Raw genomic sequence first — 22584 nt, forward strand, 5'->3', positions numbered from 1 at the left:
CACGGGGGCAAGATGAACAAAGTCCGCATGAGCGTTCTGCTCGCTGCTAACATGGATGGCTCTCAAAAGCTCCAGCCCTTTGTGATTGGCAAAGCAAGGGCACCGCGCTGCTTCAAAAACTGTAAGCAGCTCCCCGTTCGCTATGCCTTCAATAAGAAGGCGTGGATGACGCGTCAGCTGTTCACAGAATGGCTGCAAGCGTGGGACGCCGAACTGGGCAAATCGGGCCTCACGCTTGCCTCCTCGTCGATAACTGCTCGGCCCATCACACCACCTGCAAGCTCGAAAACATCGCGCTCAAGTTTCTGCCGGCGAACACGACAGCAAAGTTGCAGCCGCTCGACCAGGGCATCATTAAGTCATTCAAAGTCGGCTACAGGAGGCGACTCATTGATAGGCTTTTGGTGAACCTCCGCATGGGCACCGAGCTTAAGGTTGACCTGCTGGGGGCCATTCAAATGATGACGGGCGCCTGGAGAGACGTGAAGCAGGATACTGTGGCCAACTGCTTCCGGAAGGCAGGCCTCGTGACAGCCAAACTTCCTGAAACCTGCGAAGACGGCGACGGTGACAACGAGTGCATGGACGACGCATTTCGCGAGTTGTCGTCCCTTTTCCCGGGTGCCGTTCCAGCCGAAGTGTCTGCTGACGATTATGTGAACGTTGACAGCAATGTTCAGGCTGTTGCGAGCCTCACCGACGAGGATATTGTAGCTGCAGTCGGAGGGACCCAGGCTGACAGCTCGAGTGGCGACGAAGATCGTCCAGACGAGGGCGCGGCTACACGCTCGTACTCCGCCGCTGAAGTGGCGGCAGCGTTCAGCTTGATTCGCCGTTGTTGCGGCAACATGGAAGGAACCGGGCTTTCGCACCTGAACAGCCTCGATAAGATCGAGGTTGGCGGCTTTAATTTCATTTGCAAGGTGAAAAAGCAGACCAACATAAGCGATTTTTTTTCACGCAAATAAAGCATTACGTTGCGTCATGTGTGCGGAAATAGTTGTCATTCTTGAATGCGCCGATCGGTAGGTCATCGTCCACCACAGGTAAAGTCTCTGGGCCTGTATTTTTTATATCGAATTTTTGATATATCGAAATAATTCGCGATCCCCTTCGAGTTCAATATATCCGTGTTCGACTGTATACACCAAGCACAAGCTGTAATTCAGAAGTGACAAAGTTACAAAACTTGTTGAATGAGAGACAGCTTCTTTGATGACCTACCTGGCCCCAGGAATCAATGCCTTTTGCAAACATCTCAGGACGTCTACCAGGCACCCATGGCCACTGCCGGAGGAATTCCTGCTGTTCAGCCACTACTCGGGTCTGCAACTCCTGCAGTGCACAGAAGCATTGATTAAGAATGCTGAACGATCTGCTTCCCACTCACGTGGCCATCACAAGCTTCACAAGTAGCACTGGTTACGATAATGAGCTTTTGTTTGGTGCACAGTGGCGGCAACATGCAGATGTACTATACTCACGGGATGAGATGCGACAGGGAAATTTTAAAGTAGAACGCCCTATAAGCCCAATTACTCGAGAGTACAATGTCCACTGCACATCTGGCCACTAGAGATAGAATGAACTCTAACCTAAGCATAAGAGCTGAAACTAGGTCAATGTAAAACGAACATGAGATGGTAGAAATGAAAGTGCGCCTATGACTAAGGCCTAAATTCACGTTTGATTTCAAGAGAATAGCACAACATGTGAATCCTGCACTCTAAAGAAAGGTAAAGAAGAAGGAAAGGTAAGGAGTTGAAACAAAACATTGCCTAGTTGGCTACCCTACATCTTGGGAAGGAAAAATACAGGTAAGAAAAAGAATGTAAGCAAACAGAAAGAAGCAATCAGTGTGAACACACTTGAAGAGAAACGCTTGCCAAAAGTCACAGGTGATCATACAGCCCGCCTGCCTTCAATAAGCTCAATAAGGCTTTTGTGGTCCTGTATATGCAAGAGAGTTTTGGCCGAGGTTCCCAGGATCTCTCATTTTGAGAGCGGTATGTCTTCTACACGGTCAGCTGAGGTCAGCTCAAGGGGCAAATCATTGAGCACCAAAGCATGGACAGCAGCACAGAAGGTGCTCTATTGTTTTGTCACTGTAGAGAATCAAGCCTCCTGATGCATCAAAAAGAGAGTTTATTAAGCGCGAACCGCAGCCTGACTCCATAGCTAGCTGCTGTTGCACATGATCCAAAGCACGAGACCACTTCATCTCCTTCATCGTCGATCTTGTTTGAACTTCCCCGTGCACAGGAGTTCTCAAAAATCTTGATTTTAGAGGGTACAGGTGCTGAAAGGTCCGTTTAACGGTAGATCCACCCATTAATCTCAAGGTACAGGATCTTGTCTTGTCGTTCCTTCCTCTATGGAGCTCCTCTATTCGAACAATGTTCGATAGTTGCCAGGGCTTGCTGAACTCTTGTAGAAGGATGAGGTCGCCTTTCTTAATTTTGTCAAAAGAGGTTGCCGACTTGAGGCTGGGCATTGTTCTCAACTCCGAAAGGTATTCTTTGGACCAACACTCCCAGAAAGTTTTGTTTTTTTCTCTTGTTTTCACATGGGTAGTATATGGTGACTATCTACTATGATCGCGCAGAGTGTTATGTTGGGCAGTGCAGATATTTGCCTTCCAATGAGAAAGTGAGACAGGGAGAGAGGTTCCAGATCTCGACACTCGCTATAAATGTATGCGATTGGCCAGGAATTGATCCCAGATTCTACTTCTGTTAAGGTTGTTTGTAGCTCTTTCTCCGTAAGAGATCCCTTTCCGATGCACTTCTTCAATGTCAGCTTGACAGACCTGATAAGCCTATCATAAAAACTGCCCCGCCACAGTGCATGATCAGTGATAAATTTCCGTTTTATATGGTTAGCATTGTAGTTAAACTTCTTTGTTTCTCAATGCTTGCCATAATCTTGAAAACCCTTTTGCTCTTCTTGAATGTTAAGGCATTGTCTGAATATATAACAGAAGTCCGCGCAGCGACAAAAAGCACCGGAAAGCTTTAAGAAAGCTTGTGGCAGTCATGTCTTAGACTAGCTTGAGGTGAACAGCTAGAGTCATGATCCAGGCAAATATACACTTTGGCATATTCATCTGGATGCTTAAAACATAGAGGGGATCGGCAAAATCTATTCCTGTTACTTGAAAGAGTTTTTCAGGTGGCAATGGTGCAGTTACTTCGGAGAAAAATCTGACATTGTAGCGTTGGCACACGATGCATCCTCGGATGACCTTCTTGACTAGCTGCCGTCCTCATTATACCCAAAATCTTTCCCTTAGTTGTACAAGTGTATCCCGAACTCCTACATGAAGAGTTCTCGATGGTGTTGCATGATGAGGGGATTGCAGTAGTAGTGGTGTTTTTGTAAGATAATTCTATGTTTTTCACCGTAAGATTTCTAGCTGAATTGTAGGCTTTCTGCGACTCAAAGTCCACTGTCGAGGAAGCAGGTCACGTCCCAAATTGTTGAATCCTTTATTTGCTGAGCTCTGAACCTTTTTTTTATCCAGTGCAGTTCGCCGGCTTGTATTTTTTCTGCATTCAGGGCTTCCCAGGACTTACTTTTCCTCTTTAGTTTCGAGGCAAATTGTAGTATTCAAGCTGTAACAAGGTGTAGTTGCACAAGAGAGCTGTATTTGTGAATTTCCATAATTGAAGGTTCGCTTGGCTTGACCATTTGCAAGGATAGTGCCCGATCAGGATGTTCCTCCGTGATACTCTGTGGAAGATCGGCAGAGTTCGGTCTACAGTGTGGTGGCCATTCATTCTCTTCAGATTGAAGCCAATTGGGTCCTGTCCACCAGACTAAGTTTGTTGTTAATTCACAAGCCGAAACTCCTCTTGTCAGAAAATGAGGCTCCTCAATGTGATATTCATTTCGCTCTGAATCTCCGTTACCCTATGGCGTATGAAGTCTTTTCATCTGTTGGGATCCCCGGTAATCTAGTACAGCGTAATCGTTGAGTCAGTCCAAAACTGCACAGATATTATGCCCTTGGCCAGCTCTTAGCGCATGTATTCGTACATTCGTGCTGAGGCGAGACAGGCTAGCAGTTCGAAACTGGCAAGGCTTTTCTCCTTCATTGGCGCCACCCTGGGTTTGCACAAGACTATCGTTGAGCATTTGTTGGTCGTATTTTCTGCTGTGCAAATGTAGCAAATGGCACCGCAGGCCGACTTAGTGGCGTCAGCAAAAAAATGCAGTGCGTATTTGTCACCAAGTCCGTTTATGCCCCGTCGGTAGAACCAGGGAATTCCAATATCACAGAGCTGTGGAAGTTCATTGCACCAATTCCTCAATTCGTGTAGAGCATCCAGTGGCAGCTGTTCTTCCCAGTCAATATCTTGCTTCCAAAGCTTTTGAAAACAGATCATCCTTACTGTGAAAAGGGTCAGCATGCTGAGAGGGTCGTATAGGCAAGAGGTAGTCTGTAGCATGAACCGCTATCATTTCTTAGGTGAACAAACTTCCTAGGCTTCCCAGACTAAACGACAGTACGTGAGTGTCAGGATGCCATACCAATCCTAGGACTGAGCACTCAAGACAGTTGTCCGAGAAGTAACTCCAACAGTTCTATCTATTGCGAGCCAAGAACACCAGGGTTGTTCGAAGCTCACTTGTGTAACTTCTAGAGGCACTTGCAAATGTCTCAGTGGCTTCTGACCGCAGCTTGGATGCGTCTTCGACGCAGTTCTCTCGGTTAAAATGTCGTCAACACATGTGGAACGCCACAACTTTTTTTTTTGTAGTTTTGGGGTAAACAGACGACATTTGCTCAAGATGATGACAAATGGTTGCCACCAAAAGAAAGGGACTACAGGTCATGCTGAATAGTACTCTGGTCATATGCCAGATATCAATGGTTGATAACGGTTGACTTGGCATGGGTGCTTTCTCTAGCCATAGGTAGCGCAAAGCACCTCAGTCTGTGCTGGTAATGCTTATTTGCAGAAACGCTTTTCGATGTCTGCTACTAAAGCAATGCAATGTTTTCTGAAGTGAAGTAGCAGCCCTACGAGATCGGCACTGAGGTTTGGTCCAGAGTACAGGGTGTCATTGAGCGAAAGCTCTCCTTTTTCATGGGACGAAGCATCGAAGACCACCCTTACTCTTGTTATATGACCCTTGCGGATTACTGCATGGTATGGCATGTAATACAATGCGTCTTCTGTTTCATCATCAGTGACCTTCTCGGCTACACCATCGTTAGTGTATTTGTGTATGGCAGCATTATATTTTCGCAAACGCGGAGGGTGTCGGCGAAGGTTTCGAAGAAGTTGATTTATATGCATCTGTGAGTTTGCTCAATTGTTGCGGTTCAGAATTGTCGGTTTCCAAGGAAGCGAAGCTACATAATGACAATTCTCCATCTTGACTGCGCTGTTGAAGAAATCCAGAGGTGGGTCTGTGTCCTGGTTCTTATGTCCATCGGATTTTATCTCCGTATGTTCTAGGTCCCAGTAATTACCTATGGTGATGCGACAGACCGACACTGCTGCTTTCAGTACAATGGTCTCATTGCAGTGCATGATGGTAGCACAAGAGGCTACTGGTCCACGCAGAGTCCAGCCTAGTGAAGTCTCGATGGCTTTGAGTCCATTTAGCAACTTCCCTACGTGTCCCGTGACAAATTTCTAGTAATAGTCACCGCCGATTAAGACACAACAGGTTTTGGGCTTTCAGCTTGATCGATGTCAGTGAAGTAATAACCTTGGTGCTCGAGCTTGTCTGTAAGGTCTCTAGTCGGACGTGGAATGGATTGGTCACAGATCCTGGTCGCGACAAGAGCTTTGATCCACAGTGACTTGCAAGTATACACTAAAGTTACAAGCGTGCGCTGGAAAATCTTCTCGAACCCCAAAATATCTTAGTGTAAGACACCCGGATTGAGTACCTGACAATTTAGTTTCTCAGCCAATTGCTCAGTCATAAAACTACGCTGGCTGCCTCGAACCAATAAAAGGTGAACCAGCACTTTACTTTAGTGAACAACTGCCCAAGCAACAACTGTTTGGAGGTATACAAGCCATTTGGAAGTGCCTGTTCCAGTCATCCCAAGCCGTATCTGTGTAGGGAATGTCTGGGGTCCAGCAGTTGTTTTCGTCAATATAGGGTCATGCATTGTTTCCACATGGCACCGATTACACTTTCCACATTTAACCTTTCTTGTGCAATTTCTTGCTTGTTGCTTGTTGGATACAACAAAAGTAGCGACGTCCACCTAGTAGGCATTTTTTTTTTCTTTTCCTTGAGAGGAATTTCAGTCACACTGCTCGGTATTAGGAGTTGCTGACTCGCAGAAAAAGCAGGCCTTTTTTGACGAATGGGTCGGGCAGTTGAGGTCAAAGACATTGTGGTTGAGCGTTGATAGCAGAGAAGTTTCGTTAAGGATAAAAGTCACGATATGGATGGCGCACTACTGCGAAAATGTTTTATCTTTTAACACACCCTCTTGTATGGAAACATGCAGAATGGTTCGTACTCGAGACTATTTCTGTCTGAAGAAAAAGCAGCAAATACATCGTGCTCGCCTTCTGTTGCTCGTTGCACTGTCCTTGATCACCAGTGCTTCTACCTTCCTTCTCCCTTTCATCAGATCTCTGGGGTGCAATGGTCTTGTTGAAATCGAGGACAATATCAGGAGGAAGCGATTACAGGAGGATGGGGTAGAGCAGTGAAGAATAATTATCCTCCGATACTCCAAAATTCTTAAGGGCACACATCTGGGACTGCACAGTGTCGTAGAGCCTTCAAAGTCCTTGAAGGTCTTTGGAGGATCGAACGGGTTGCAAGACGATAAGTCGCTTCAAGTGATCCTGAGTGATATAGTCGTTCTTAGCAAAGCGCCATTTTAGAATATCCAGGCCATCACTATAGCAGCTTGCAGTTGCTGGAAGCCCTGTGACCACCAATGCCACGCCGCCAGTCAAGACCAAGCGTAGACAGGTGAACTTGTTTACTTCTGTGGGGCCGTCGTCGTCGTGGATCAGTTGCTTGAACTGTTCCCAAAAAAGATGCCACAGTGATGGTCAGCCGTCGAACTCTATAAGGTCGGTTTTAGGAAGGTGAACATTGTGCTGCTGTGTGCGTTGAATGGGGTCATTTGAGGTCGACAATTATGTACGATTGGTCAATACCTGAAGCTGACATATACAATATTTTAGTTTCGCAGACATCGTGGTGGCTCGATCATTGTAGTTCACAACCCACTCAAGCTCTGCTTCAGCTTCCCTGGTAGATATCAGAGGGACGATGTCGGAGTTGGTAGCCCTCAAGTCGGTGTGAAGATGACTGAGGTGTTCACTCAGGATGCAAAGCTGCTCTTCCGTAACATTGTCTTAGTTAAGCGTTGATTTGATGTCGTCAATAAGCAGCGTTAGCTGCGATCTCTCGGCTTTGTGCTTGAGCGCGTCCATGCTTTGACTCTTCGGTGAGCAACCAAAGGTCGGTAGGCAGGAAAGCCATGGGGCCATTGATGTGGTTCGCTGTTCCGATGAGTTTCAGCCCCATTGTAGAGAATCAAGCCTCCTGATGCATAAAAAAGGGGGTTTATTAAGCATAAACAATAGCCCGAATCTGTGGATAGCTGCTGTTGGGCGTGATCCAAAACACGAGATCGCTTCATTTCCTTCTTCCATCATTCTTGATCCAACAGTCACATCAGAAGAATTTCATGCAACGCTGTTGGCCATTGTTACTCAAAGTCCTCATTTAGGATCCCCATATATAAAGCCACTGTATTTTTCTGGCATAAAGTGGTGCTTGATTCCAGCATAGCTCCAGTGATCCTGCAGGCTTCACTAGCACAGATAGGAAGGCTTGCTGGAAACAAAGGGCACTCTTGCCAGAACATAAAATGCACTCCTGGCTCAATAAGTAGCCACTAATGGATGAAAAAAGGTACCTGAGAACAAAAAAGAAAATTAAATTCTGGGGTTTTACGTGCCAACGCCCTGATCAGATTATGAGGCAAGCCGTAATGGAGGGCCCCAAATTAATTTCGACCACCTAGGGTTTTTTGGGTATACCCAATGCACTGTACACAGCCGTTTTTGCAAGTTACCCCCGTTGACAGGCAGCTGTTGTGGATGGGACTTGATCCCTCAACCTTGTGCTTAGTAGCACAACGCCAAAACAATTAAGCAACTACGTTGGGTGTATCTAAGAATACAGCTTCAGACTGCTGTAAAAGGGAAAGTTCCCAATGTGTTCATCTTCATCGAACCCTCCGCCACCTATTCTGCACATTGGCTCAAAGGAAGCAGCTCCTATTCCAACACAGAGACATCAGAAAGTTCAAAATTCAGTTTAAAACAAAATAAAAATACAATAAAATAAAGTGCATATTTTCAAAAGAGATGGAGGAAAAGAGACAGACAACAATCGACACGAGTCACTGCCCATAAAATCATCCCTATACATGACCACGCTAATACAGATGTATTTTATATGTCCTTTATTAACTAGCAATTGGTCATGGTCCAAACATTGCCAGCAAATGACAATTAGTGGTTGCCTATGGTTTGTAGCATAGCAGCCACCTTTGCTCGGCATAAAGTACAAACGACACGCAGATTACGGTCTCGTCTGTTGCGCCACATACATGATGTAATGCCTGCGTGATGAATTTTAAAGCAACTTACAGTGTAAGCAAGACTAAGGCAAAAGTGCTGAAACATGGTTCAGGGTGTCTACCAACTTGACATTTCCAAATTCCCCAAGTTTTCCAGGTTTTTCCCTGTGCACCTTTGCAAAATTCCCTGAATGAGCCAGAACTGTTTTATGTCAAAGCAGGCTGGACACCATGTTGCTCAGTGCTGTCACTCTCTAGTAAACATGTTGAAGCAAAAAAATTACTTAATCCAGTTTGAATAGTAAGGAGTAGTGTCTATTTAATTTACAAAGAAAACAGAGGGCATAGTGAAATAAATGGCAGAAACCATTCCAGATTTTGTCGAACATTTTCAAATACGAATGAAAAGGAGATGCCTACATAAGTACATATTTTTGAATATGAGCTATTTCTATCAACTGATAGCAAGCTTATCGGTACGAGGCCTGAACTTTGTCAAGACCAAGATTCTCTCTTTGCAGCTGGAAATTCAACCTCAACTATCCTGACATACTCTCAGCCCGTACACAACATCTCAGTGTTGGGTTTCACTGCTTTGAAGAGTTTATTTTGGTTTGAATGAGGGACACCTACATCTCGGTGTCAGCCAACACTTTGTTTTTTGAGCTCAAGCTCCTTCAAAGAGACGGCGGCACGCTTCTTTTCCTGTTAATTCCTCGGTGTGTCGGTCCTTTCTGTCCTTGTCCTCCGTCTGCCACGCGTTCACCCCATGGATCATTTGAAGCATCGTCTTGGTCAGTTGTACAGTCAATGTCTGATCTTTCGGACTCCCTAGGGGCCACAATAACATCCAAAAAATCGGGCAGTCTGAAAAAAATGAATGCATGTCTTTAACTGCTCTTAAGGGCTAAAATTGCCACAGGCACGCCCAAAAAAGCTCTTAAGGCCTGCCAGTACACTTATTAGGCAAATCGGTGCTTGTACTGTGACAGGAGAGGGGGTGCACGCGTGTATAATTAAGGAATACATACTGTGCCCCTTGAGAATTGCCCCTTTCCACGTTTGTTATCCTTCACCGCGTAACACTGCTTCGGAGCCGCATTACTTTCTGAGTCGCATTACGCAACGCGCTGTGCTCTGCGAGTTTCGAAGCTAATCGCGAGGATTACAAAGGCGGAGTCGGTGCTATTGCTGACAACGGCGAATTCTTTCAATGAAAACACAGCACCGCACGGCAAGAAGCTTAATAGCGAACGTACAAGCAGCTAGGCCTAACGTTGCCGCGGTGATGGCTGCAGCTGCCAGCAGATCTGCATGCGGGAGTGCCAGTTCGAGGCAGCGAGATAATCAAAATGGCGCCGGTGGTGGCTTTGATTAATGCCATTTGAGACCTGCAGTCAGGGCAATATACATTGACGTGGTGGTGCCACAAAGCCGTGCGAATTATCGGGCATGTTCGAAAAATAGGGCGTCTGGAAAATCGGTCGTTAACTACTCTGGCAATACCTCGTGCCGATGACACGGCGTCAATGACGATACGTTGCATTTCCTCTGTTACTGGAGCCAGCATTAACACGACTTTCATTCCCTTTCAATAAAGTTGCAGCTAATTTTCCCTGATAAAAGCACAAATTCCCCGAGTTTTTTCAGGCTATTCAAATTCCCTGAGGATTCCCGGTTGTTAGACACCCTGATGGTTGCTATCATTTACAGACCTGGCATACAAAGCGTGACCCAAGGGCAACGAAAATAGTTTTTGAATTTGCATATTTATTGCAAAATACCCAAACATTTCTATTCACCTTAGCAGTGCTCTCTGTGAAATGCAATCGGCTTGCCCTACCGCTTTAGCCATTGCCTGAAACTTTTCAGTGGTTCCTGCAAGCTGATGCCTCTAATTCTTCCCTAATTTTGTTCTTTGCCTCGTCTGCATCTTGAAATTTCTTTTTTTTTATGGGGAGATGCAGGTTGAAAAATTGCCTTTATATGTTTTAACATCTTTTAGATTTTGGTTGCAAAATTATGTTTCACCATTTTATTTTCCTGTTCAAAAATAATTGTGTTTCTTGATCCACAAGACTCAATAATTATTCTAATTGAGGCACAGTAGCTGCAGAAGCCTCATTTTTCTATTCATACTCATCTGATAAGATCAAAACTACAAGTTTTGCCCAGATGGTTAGCTTTCCTGGCACAAGAACAAGCGAGCTTCACACTTAAAGAAGTTTGTACCCACTGGATCTTTTCACACAATAATTGTCATCAGCCTTGATTGCATTTCCTTTCTTGAAAACTGAGTGCCTCCTACTTTTCTTTCAAGCATGCTATGTCATGCTGATTATGTACATCCTGCTTGTGACCTGGAAGTACTGGGAGCATCGTTTCAGAACAGAAAGGCACGCAAGATAGATGATTATTGTTGTGGGACAAGATAAGCTCCAAAGGGTACAAACTTTTTTAAAAGTGCAGGTGAGCTAGCACTAGCTCGTCTTCCAATGTTCACCAGTGCTCAGGCAAGTTCATGCACTTCTGTGGAAACAGCCTCTTCTATAGCCATGCTGTGGTTCAACAAAGGCCACAAAGGCTGCAAACAGCTTCTGCAGGAGCTGGATGTCTTCCTAATTTGGTAGCTGATTCACCCTGATTAACCAAAAGACCAGAGAAGAATCAGAAGAACGTCTGGAAAACAAAGCTGAAGCTAAATCTCATTGTCACAGTGCAGTTGAGAGAGTCTACCTCGAGGAGGAAGTTGGCAAGGGTTACTGAGGGCACCGCCCGTGCAGCAAGAGAATTTTGAAATGTTGCACTTCTTCTGTGAAGAGTGGTCTGATTTCCGGCCAAATTTCATGCAAGTGTACCATTTACAATGGTAAAAGGCATGTTTAGAACTTCCAACTTTATTCTTTCTCATAACACTTGACAAAACATTCGTGAAATCATACGAGCCCGAATTTGTAGACTGCAAAATTCTAGAGGGTTGGCAGGTATCTGTCCGCAACATCATGCTTTGCAGCCACTTCATACATACGGCCAAGCGAATGATGTCTTGCTGCTCCTGAAGCGAAGGGTTGGTGACAACACGCTGCTGATAGCACTGTAGCAAGTACATGTACTCGGAGTGCTCGATGGCGCTCAGCGTGCTCACGGAACCTTGGCCTTGCTTTGCTTTTCCCTTTTTCTTCTTCTTTTTGCCAGTCACCTGCATTTGGCCAGGTGCTTGGGCCGATTCGAGAAGCTCCTTTAGTAGCGCCTTCTTCTGTGCTTCCTCCTGTGCCCAGACAAGTGAATAGCGCTCATACTCCGCCTTTGTGAACATGGTCACCTGCAAGTAGGAGGGATGAATCCATTGTAAAGTCCAAAGACCTGGTAAAGTAGACCAGGCTAAACGTACCGTGAAGGACAATACGCTCAAAGAGCTGAGAGCGGTGCATTTTGCGCTGCTGTTTATTCCAGCAAGAGGAAGAACCCCTGTGCCACACACCCTCGATAGCCGCACTTCGTCTCCCTTTCTCTTTGTGCAAGCTATTTCTTTGCTCTTTTTAACACTCGTGACTTACGAAGTGCTATGGGCGCATTTCTAGAAAGCACAAATGTTGTATAAGCTGCATGACAACTCTGTCGCTTCCAAGCTTTACGCGACATGTGCACATAATTCCATTGTTTCCTCCAATGTTCTCAACACCTGCAAGTTTCTACCATAGTCTGGGCATGGAGTCAGCCCACACTGTGACACTATTACCTTTAGCAATGCTAGTGATATGCGACACTATGAGCACTTCCAACGACTATTAAGTATCCCTTTTACCAGCGATTCCAAAGGTATTTTTTGCATCTCTTGACAAAATATACATGTTTCAAGCAGCTCAGTATGTGTGCTAGATACTATGGCTACAGCTTGCAACTCAGGGAGTGCCATCAGCCACTTTCTATGCATGAAATGGGCAGGTGTCAAAACTTGTGGCTCCTATAGTGTACGATATGAATATGTCATTGATCTACTGTTTATAATTGCTTGAATTTCAGCTAGGACTGCACTCACATGATGGGAATCTGGAAGTTACCTTCCTAGAGCTTTCCTCAAACTGTATTTCACTGATACACCATACGCTCCCGAAATGCGCCCCACCAAGGAGCCCAAAGAATTTGCATGTAATGCGACAAGCAGACAGCTAATCACCAATCTCACTTCTCCAAACAGTGCCACACAAAGCAAGAAGTTCACAAGAAGCATGCTTAAAGCAACAAGCATTGTCAGAGTGCACCACAGTGTAAAATTCACAAGGTGCTAAAAAAAAAAATTGCGGAAGACATCTAAGAAACTGTCGGCCGTTGAGTGTAAGACAAAGTCAAGGAGACTAACACAAACTACTGTGCACATGAACAACATGAAGTAGTCTTTCTGTGTAGGCTCACTTTTAAAGTATACTGGTCAATAAAAATTCACACCTACAATGTCAAACAGTTTGCACACATTCACTCAACCAGTAGCTAGCGCAGCCATTGGAGCCGTAGCAGGTTTCAGCCAGAAGTAACAAACATCGCCTAATCACTAATTTCATGCACTGCTTCAGCTTCGTCACCTAGAAGTGCTCACGGAGTTCTGCGATGGTCATTGGGACTTCCGCATGAACCGCCTACGATGCAAGCACAATGTGATGAGCACTGTGGCACGGCGTTGACCTAGAAGTAGAATTGGGTGCCTGATGCCTTCTTGGTCCGCGGTATTCACAAGTTTCCTTTGAATCCACAGCAAACCAGGTGATTTTTTTTTTTTCAGGTAGCCATTTAGCGAAATCATTCTAGTGCCATGTGATGACACATCCGAGGCGACTCCAAGTTTAGCCGTTACAGACGATTCTGTAATTACCTTACCATGGGACATATGGTATTTCACATTAGCCATGTTCTTGATAGCAGGAATTGGTTCAGATGGACATCATTAAAATATTGTCTGACTGCTACATCAAAGCTGATGAGAACGTCTTTGTTTTGAGAAAGTTGACAAAGGGGGCAGCAAATCAATTTCATAGCTCCCGTACAACTGTCATGCATACATGCCTGCGATTCTTTCCAAGGTAAACAAGCTTCATATCTGCAATCATGGGGCTCAATGGTCGGGACGAAAGCTTTCACAACTTGTTTGTCATGAGCCGCTGATTCAGAAACATCTGTGGTCATTAAGCTTTCAGGCAGCCAGAACTTCTGCAGCTCTAAGGATACAGCTTCTTTGTTCCTGCTGCAATCAGTCCGCAATCCAATCCACAAACATTTGCTTCTATGTGAAGATCAAAGGGCTCATCCCTGTTAGCGAGTCCTATAAATGTCCAGCCCAGTACAATTTCAATTGAAAGGAGACACTTGAGTTCCTCATCCCAGATGATGTCTTTTCCAATTATCTTCCACAACTGGTCTGATCCAATATATAAGCCAATGCCTTCTTAGTGGACATTAGGGAAGCAAAGGTCATCAGCCAGTGGTCGACCACAATTCTGGAGGCCTCTGATGAATTACTGGTCCTTTAACGCTTCAACAAGGTCTTCGTATGTGTGCAATTTCTACTGTTTCAATCACACGAAGAACACCGTCAAATTGACTTTGCAAGACTACTTCAATGAACCTTCGGTGAGTACTTTGGCCACCACTTCTGTTGCCAAAAACATTGACCGTAAGGTCAATCTCTTCCAAAGCCTTGACATTTCCTACTAGAGACTTTCGCAATACTTGTTCCTCAATCCCATCAAGTGTTTTATTATTTTGAGCAATAGAAACCTTATTCTGCATTTTTCAATGTATGGCTAATTTTCAAACTTCACTCCATCAAAAACCCTTATAAAGCTTTTTCAACAAATCTGCTTCACGTTTTAAATTTGAAAACCTCATTTTAGCTCTTTATAACGCAGTATATATATATATTATGTGCTTGTCATTGCAGCAAACAGTACAGTTAGAAACAAGGAAAAGGGCACAGTAGGCATGCAATTCTAAAGACACGAATAGATGGGAGCACTGAGAAAGTGCTCCCTTCTATGCAGTAGAACATGAAGACTGAATCCACACAAGTGAAAAAGTTTTGACATCTATGTAGTAAAACAAAAAAGAGCGAAATAACCGCAGATTTCAACACTGCCATTGAAGCCGTCTATACAGCAGAAGAAAAACGAAAAACTATGTGGACGAGCTCAGTTCATCCTAAAGATTCAAAAGGTTAATGAAGGTGCGCTAGCTGCCATTGTCCAGATTACCTCTGATCTAACATGAGCCCTTTGTGCCTTTTATTTTACCTCTAAACGATTGCAGAATAATGGTGCCTATGCTACTTCGCTTTGTTCCAGTTGACACAGCATATATGGAGGTAATGCTCACAGCATTTTCCGTTGGAGTCACTATGTGAGCACGTTCAGCACCACTTGGAAGTGAGTTTTCTTTAACAGTGTGAACAGCTCACCGTATGTTGACAGTCCCTGGCTCGGTGTCCTTTGGTTGCGCACTTGAAGTAGCAGCCAGCTATTGAGAGAAGACACTTTTTCTCCAAGTTGTCAATCAGCGTGTCACAATCCCGCATTGAATGTGCCCTCTGACAGAAGATGCACGCCTTCTTTTTTGTCATGGTGTTATTGTGGACTGCAGCCAATTCCATGGTCCGACTCTTACGTCTGCCGAAAGGCTGTTGTCGACCGCCGTACAAGACCAACTGCTGGTAGGTCGTCTGTTCTCTACACTCCACCTTGATGCAAAGGCACTTGAGTCCTGAAGTTCTTCTTCCAAGCTTGGCTGGTCATATACGCTAGTCACTTCAAGTCAATGCCGTCAGTAATATTCAACCACCATTTCTTGTGGAATTGATTGTGCCAGCACCTCGCACAGCACTGCAGTGTAGGTCGACTACGAGTCCTCTGAGGGCTCTGATGTTCACTTGCACAAAGTCATAGAGGCTTCTCAGCACACTAACGTTTGCAGACATACTGGCGGGGCCGTGAGTGTGAAGGTTTTCCAAGTGTTTTTGTTCAATTATTCACACTCCTACAAACTGTTCATTCAAGATAAAAACGATGTCCTCGTAACTGCTGTCTGTTGTCAGTATACCAGCAACAGCCTTGGATACCAGGACATCTAGTAGACCAGAGGTATTGGAACTGCTCAACGTTAAAGGGACTGACAACAGATTTTTATGGACCTAGTTTTTTATGGCACCATGCAAAGCTCACCCTTGGTAGTGGTTTACACCTGCAGTGGTCACTTCCAGAGGTGCGTGGATATTTTGTAATCAGAATTTTTCGATCTGAGCAGCCTTTAAAGAAGAAAGTCCCTCCTTCAGCATCGCTGAGAAGTGAGAGCGATGTCGATAGCCTGCCTTGGAAATTGTGAAAGCCATCATGCTGCATTTACAGCAGTGCACCTCAGCTTAACCACCTATATTTTGACCTTTTTCAACCACTTTTGAAAACAAAAAGCTGATACAATAAGTTTCTGTTTTTGTGCGGGCCTTTCTTATATTTGTACTGCGTTTTTCCCCAAGTACATGCCTACGTCATGGCTGGCTGACCCCTGTCATTGTTATTCTGTCAACAAACCAAGCCAACTCTTTGAAAACGAAGGCAAAGGCAGCGCCACTTTTCTAGTCACTACAAATGAAGGCCTATCCATACATTGTAAGTTAGAAAAATCTTATAAGAGAAAAAAAGTACTGCATTTTTAATGCTAATAAAAAGACCAGCAACTGCGTACACTAACAGAAGGTCAAATATGCACCTTCATGTTTTTGCTGCGTGGGGTGCCAAATGTCATTTTTCGCGACTTTCAGTGAAGAAATAAAAATATAAATCCATGTTTAATGACAAAAACATAGCTTGTTTTAACCAACACGGTAGGCAATCTTTCCATGAGCAGGGTCATCTCAATTCATGTTCTGAGCGCTTGCCTGTCCCTATAAGCTGTGGGTTCTCAGGTACCGAGCGACCAAAGGGGTCCCAAAATGGTAGGGGAACTGTCGCACCTTGTTAGGTCAAACTTGGGAAGCCTCGCTCCAGAGACAACTGAAGTTTCTCTAAGACTTGTTGGATGCAACAAAGGTGAGACAGTTCGTGCACTGCATGTGGGTCTTGAGGTAGCCGAAGACCAGATAGTTAGCTCTTGGATGTGATGTCATAGCAGAACAACCGTTCTCGCAGCCCAGTAATCATACTCCAGCAAAGAGTTAATGTCAGCAGTCATTTCATAGTCACTCATTTCTCCCTGAAGTGCTTCATTGGCTTAGGAAAGATTGCCATTGTTTTTCTAAGGCACTGATGAATGCTGCAAACCACCACAAGATTGAACTCGTTATTGGCTAAAAGATCATCAACTTCTTTGATGAGCTTAGTGCTACGTCATCACCGAGAAGCTCTTGTGTTCCATAAGCATTCAGTGGTTCTCCACGAAAGCAGGTCCCGAGTTTCGGCAGCAGTGTGAAGTCTAGAGATCTCATCCAGTAGGCCAGGCATGGTGAAGCCCAATACGCTTGAAGAGCCGAGAGCAACACTTCTTGCGTCACCATTGATTCCAGCTAGACGATGAACCTCTGTGCCAAGCACCCTCGATAGCCAACATTACGTTTTTCTTTCCCTTTGCGTGAGCTATCTTTTTTTCTTATTAACATACATTGTAGCAATTATCAGGAAGAGCTCAACGCAATTCTTAAAGGGCACGCGCCGTGGCAGCCGAGTGGATGTGACGTTGCAATGCAAGACCCCGACGTCATCAGTTCAATCTCAGCTGCGGCAGTCACATTTCAATGGGAGGGGCGAAATGCAAAAATGCTCATGTTCTTTAACTTAGGTGCACAACAATCTCAGGTGATCAAAGTTATACCAGAATCACCCACCATTGCGTGCTACATAATCAGATTGTGGTTTTGGCACATAAAACCCTAGCATTTAATTTATTTTGTTTTTGTTATGGAGGCAAGAAAGGGTAACAAGGCACCATGTCCACCAAAAACAACTTCATTTACAAACGCAGCGGTGTACCCACGTGCCGGGCAGGGATGCAAGGTGTGGCAGATCCAAAACCATCTAAAACTGCAAGTGTTATCATGTCGGCATAAAATCACTCACTTATCACTTCTTCAAAAGCTCTACCATCACGCATCACTTTGCGAGGACTCCTTTAGGCCACCCCTGCCATCCTTCCGTGCCATGATCATCCTTTTAAAATCGAATGCTTCACGTGTCACACACTAACTTATGCTAGATTGTTCATACCGCACACAATAACCGAGTGGAATAACTTGCCATCAGACATCGCAACCGTCACCAACATAAATGAATTTCAGAAACTTCTAATCATGAATAAAAGTGCGTAATCCTTTTATGTTTCATGTCCCCGCCCCCCTATTTTTCTTTTAGACTACAAACGGCCTTAAAAAATGATTTTGGCTTCTGCCTAACATGCATATTTTTATGGTTATTGTTCCTATTTTCATTGCGGTGATTTGCCTGTTCCTTCCAAGTTCACAGGTTGTGTTGCTTTCTGATTTGTTATACATTAATGGCATGTGTGCTTTCTATGAACCAGATTACCCTCCATTTTTGTGTGCTTGTGATTCATATTCACTTTTTGTACACTTCTGATTATTATTAGTACCACGGCAATCTTATAGGCCTTGTATTATTCTTTATTTTCTGTGATTATAGTTTATCACTTCCCGTTTTTGTTTAGACTTATTATTCATTTGTTACATCTGTATGGGTTACTGCCCCCCCCCCATGTAATACCCTCCTGCTAGAGGGCCTTTAGGGGTATTCTGAATAAATAAATAAATAAATAAATAAATAAATAAATAAATAAAATAAAGTCCCTAAAGCTCAGGACCAAACTTGGCCACATGCTTCATTGCCGATTCTATGCTTTGTTGTCATAGGCTGAGCTGGCAGTGTGCTGGCTGCAAAAAAGCAGTAGCATTTCATAAGTTACTGTGAAACCATTGGCCGCACTTGCAAGCTGCCCATGATCGGACTAAGAAGCTGTGCCACTTGATTCATTGACTGATGCATTAACATTGTAGAGCAGCACTAGGGCTCCGAAAGATGATGCAGTGGAGGGCTCCATATTAATTTTGAGAATTTGGGTTTCTTTAACGTGCACCTAAATCTCGGCACAAGAATGCTTTTGCATTTTGCCCCCACTGAAATGCAGACACTGTTTCTAACCGTGTCATTAGAAATGCTACCATAGACCTATCAACACAAGCTAAGCATTGAAGCTGCAGGCTGTCTGTCATCTGAATAGTGCTCAACGAGTCCAATTCCTACCCTTTCTTACATTCATTGCCACTATGTGAACACAGCTTGCACTTCCACCAAGTTTTCACTTTGCACAATGGTTTTGTAATCTTTCTTGACATCACCATAACATCTGCCTGTGTGGTACCATATTGCCGATAATGGCAGTGCATTTGATTGCTGCTGTCTCTTTTATATTCATTTTTACATGCAAGCAAGCAAGCACTGGTGCAATGCAATGACACCGGATCTGACAGGCAATCCGCAATGCTGAAATATTGCTTCCTTTGCTCCACAGCACACGACTCAAGTACTCCAGACAAGGTTGGTACATTCTCTAGAAGAGTACTCACACAAAGCTGACGCAACTAGTGCCTGCAAGGTGCGCATTACTGAACAACCATAAAGGTCGCTTGAAAAGTTTATTTTGCCTCCAAAAAAGACGCAGTTATGAAGCGCGTCTAAATCTGCGGAGAATTTCAGAACTTCACCATATTTTTAAAGGAGGTTTAACTGCTCTGCAAGTAGCACAACAAAGCGAATAAAAAAAGTTCCTGCAAGAAGTATTTCACATCACACCACGAAATTGATGATGAAACGGGCAACTAGTATGCGTGCATTATAAATATAAAAAAAAGCTTACACCAACTTGCAGCTTACAAATAAATAATACCGTTCGAATGTGCACAAAGCACCACAACCTAGGGATTTGGGCAAAATATGCACTCTAGCAGGTCTGGCTTTCGGGCTTCTAATTGCGTTGTTTTTCAATTATCAAGCAATTGAGCAACAAGCAATTATATGTCAACATATAATTGGAAGTACACCTGCATGGACACAAAGTTTGGGGACGCAAAATATCGGGTTTCCAAAAAAATTATTAAAAATGCAAGAACGCATACAAGAGAAAGCGAATAGGGTGCAATGGATGGATGGATGGATGGATGGCTGGATGGAAGGTAGGAGCATCCCCTTTGAAACGGGGTGATGGCAGTTGCCACCATGCTCACCTTTGCACAAAAAACGCAAGCAGAGCGCTGCACGTAGGGTGCGCGGAGGTCCGTTTGGGAACACAAAGCTGTTTGGGTCCGCAAAATGTACTACCTAATCCCCCAAGGTCACTTGCTGCGTGCCCCGCGGGGCATGACGACAGACCGTTAAAGCGGGCATTTGCCAGTGGTAAAAGTTTGCTCGCGAAATATCTCGTGAACCTACAAATGTCGCGGCATCGAGTTTTGCACCATGCGTACGCTAGTAAGGCTCGCCTTGAAGAAACAACGAGACGGATCACATGGAATAAGGGCAACAGAACACACGCGGACAGCAGCAAAAATACAAAAAAGGGCAATTCATAGAGCAAATACTGCACCTGTGCGCTATGTCAACCGCCGCCAGAACGATAAAGAAACGTCAAATACAGCGTCCAACCGCACACCGCAATACGCGCCATAGAACGCGCGACATGGTCACATGGCTCACACGGCGAGCCGTAGAGTTAGCAAGTTAGTGGCTGGGATACGTGGATGGATGTTATGAGCGTCCCCTTTGGAACGGGGCGATGGGTTGCGCCACCAAGCCCTTGCCTATACGTAATTGTCGTACAAAAACCCCTCACTTGACCTGATCCTAGGTGCCTAGGGACAAGATCGTTTAGAGATTTTTGAGAAGGCATGATGGTGGCGCCGAGCGACGCCGTGGCGTGTTCGTTCTTGGCATGGAGGAAGAAAACTGAGGAGAAGCTTATGTACGCCACGGAGGAAGGAAACTCTGACGTCACTGTTTGTGAAGCTAAAGTGAAGCCGGAAGTTGGCGTTGCTCATGGCGTTGCTCCGCCTATCGGGCAACCCCTCCTCTCTTGTTTACATTTCTCGCGAAACCACACCGGGCCGCGCGCAACCGTGCTGCTCGGACCAGCACGCTCCGCAGCAATACTAAGCAATCGTTAGCACGTTAGCATGACTCCGCGAAAAAGGGCAAAATTTCCAGCAGATATTCCTTCGTCCGTAGCCATTGCCATGGCGCTACATTGCGTACAGCGTTGCATGCGCGTTCATTTCACGAATTTTAGTTCCTCCTGTCCCACCTGGCCACTGCAACATCCTGGAGAACACAGTCCAGGTAACGCAGCGCAACAAAACACGGAGACCAACGCAAACCTGCCCGCACGGCGCCTTTGCCGCGGTACGAAACCTACGGAGCAACACGTGTGAGCGCACAGAACAACAACAAAGCCGCCATTGTGGCCCGAAAGGCGTGGCCGCTACAGCAAAGAAATAAAAAATCAGCAAAAAAAGGAGAACCTACTACATCATTTTCTCCACTCTTTTCTCCTAGCGCGCGGAGGAAGGAAACTGAGGAGAGGCCCTACCCCCTCCGTATGCAACGCTGTACGCAATGTACTGCGCCATGGCAACGGATGAAGGAATATCCGCGGGAAATTTTGCCCTCTTGGGCGTAATCGTGCTAACGTGCTAACGATTGTTTAGTATTGCTGCGAAGCGCGCGCGGCATACGGTTGCGCGCAGTGCGGCGTGGTTTCGTAAGAGATGTAAAAAATGGCTGTGGCTTAGCTAAGGTCCAGGATGCGAAGCATACTAGCCTTTATTTTAACGCGACATTAAGGAGCTCGTGTCGCAGAAAAGCCGGTGTCGTCGGCTCAGGCGTGCGGCGCTTGCTCAGGCGCACATTTCGTTGTCGCGCCGAACGCTGCGTTGCTCGACGCTCACCGCGTCCGATGCGGGGGGCGACGGCGCGAGTTGGAGCCCCGTTTCTCCTCTGTCGTGACGTCACGGTGTCACGTGGTATTGAATGCGACACCGCCGCGCCTGAGGAGCTGGGTTGAGCTCTCGAGCGACGGCGCGAGTTGGAGCCCCGTTTCTCCTCTGTCGTGACGTCACGGTGCCGCGTGGTATTGAAGGCGACACCGCCGCGCCTGAGGAGCTGGGTTGAGCTCTAGTAATATGCTTCGCATAATAAGAGAGGAGAGCTGGCCCGATAGGCGGAGCAACGCCATGAACAACGTTAACTTCCGGTTTCATTGGCTTCACAAGGAGTGACGCCAGGGCCTCTGCTCAGTTTCCTTCCTCCGTGGTTCTCGGCGTGATCGTTCTCCGGCTCGCACGGACCGCGCATTGTTCAACGTTGCTTATGTGATTGTGCTTGCATTGCTTGTGTGGGCAGAGTTCTGACGCGTGCCTCTAATGGCGTCCTCGATCACCCGCACCGGGGCGCCTTGGTGCGCACTTTCATCCTCGATCAACCGCACCGGTGCGCACCGACCATCCTCGATCACCGGAAGCGCACCCTATTGGAGCGGTTTTCCATTGCCCCGTCTCGCACCGAGAAAATCGGCGGTGCGCCGGGGTGTAATCCCAGCAAGCACTGCGGGACGCGCGCGCGCCCTGCCGACTGCAGAACCGTGGATGCTCTGGCCCGATAGCTGCGGTTGCAACGGAGTTGACGGAGTTAGCCAGTGGAGATGTCGGCAATGAGAAAGGAAGCGCTGCTAATTGCCGCAATCGATGAGCTTTTTTCAAGTTCGTCTGACAGCGAAGACGGTATGTGGTGAAGAGCGGCCGAAAGTGGACAGGTTCGTTGAAAGGGTCGTCAGGAATGGGTCGTCAGAATTAATTATAAGATCCATTGGTGTTTGCTTGCAACCAGGTATGTCGGAGCACGCAGTTTGACAAGGTTCGCGAGCTTGCCGCAGATGCTCAGCACCTGCAAACAACAAAATGT

At 45.7% G+C, this 22584-nt stretch overlaps 1 protein-coding gene across 1 annotated transcript in view; it reads right to left on the bottom strand.

Annotated features, from left to right (window-relative positions):
* Positions 1–20352, bottom strand: part of LOC139054861 (uncharacterized) — a 127123-nt gene extending 106771 nt beyond the window's left edge. Inside the window, exons 1-3 of the mRNA XM_070532529.1 lie at positions 20216–20352; positions 11616–11909; positions 1225–1335 (exon numbers count right to left, since the gene is read on the bottom strand). Coding sequence (XP_070388630.1) covers positions 1225–1335; positions 11616–11903 — 399 coding nt within the window. The 5' untranslated portion in view covers positions 11904–11909; positions 20216–20352. The remainder of the gene's footprint in view (positions 1–1224; positions 1336–11615; positions 11910–20215) is intronic.
* Between the last annotated feature and the right edge of the window lie 2232 nt (positions 20353–22584).

Source organism: Dermacentor albipictus, chromosome 1 (assembly GCF_038994185.2).
Source record: "Dermacentor albipictus isolate Rhodes 1998 colony chromosome 1, USDA_Dalb.pri_finalv2, whole genome shotgun sequence".
Taxonomy (NCBI): domain Eukaryota; kingdom Metazoa; phylum Arthropoda; class Arachnida; order Ixodida; family Ixodidae; genus Dermacentor; species Dermacentor albipictus.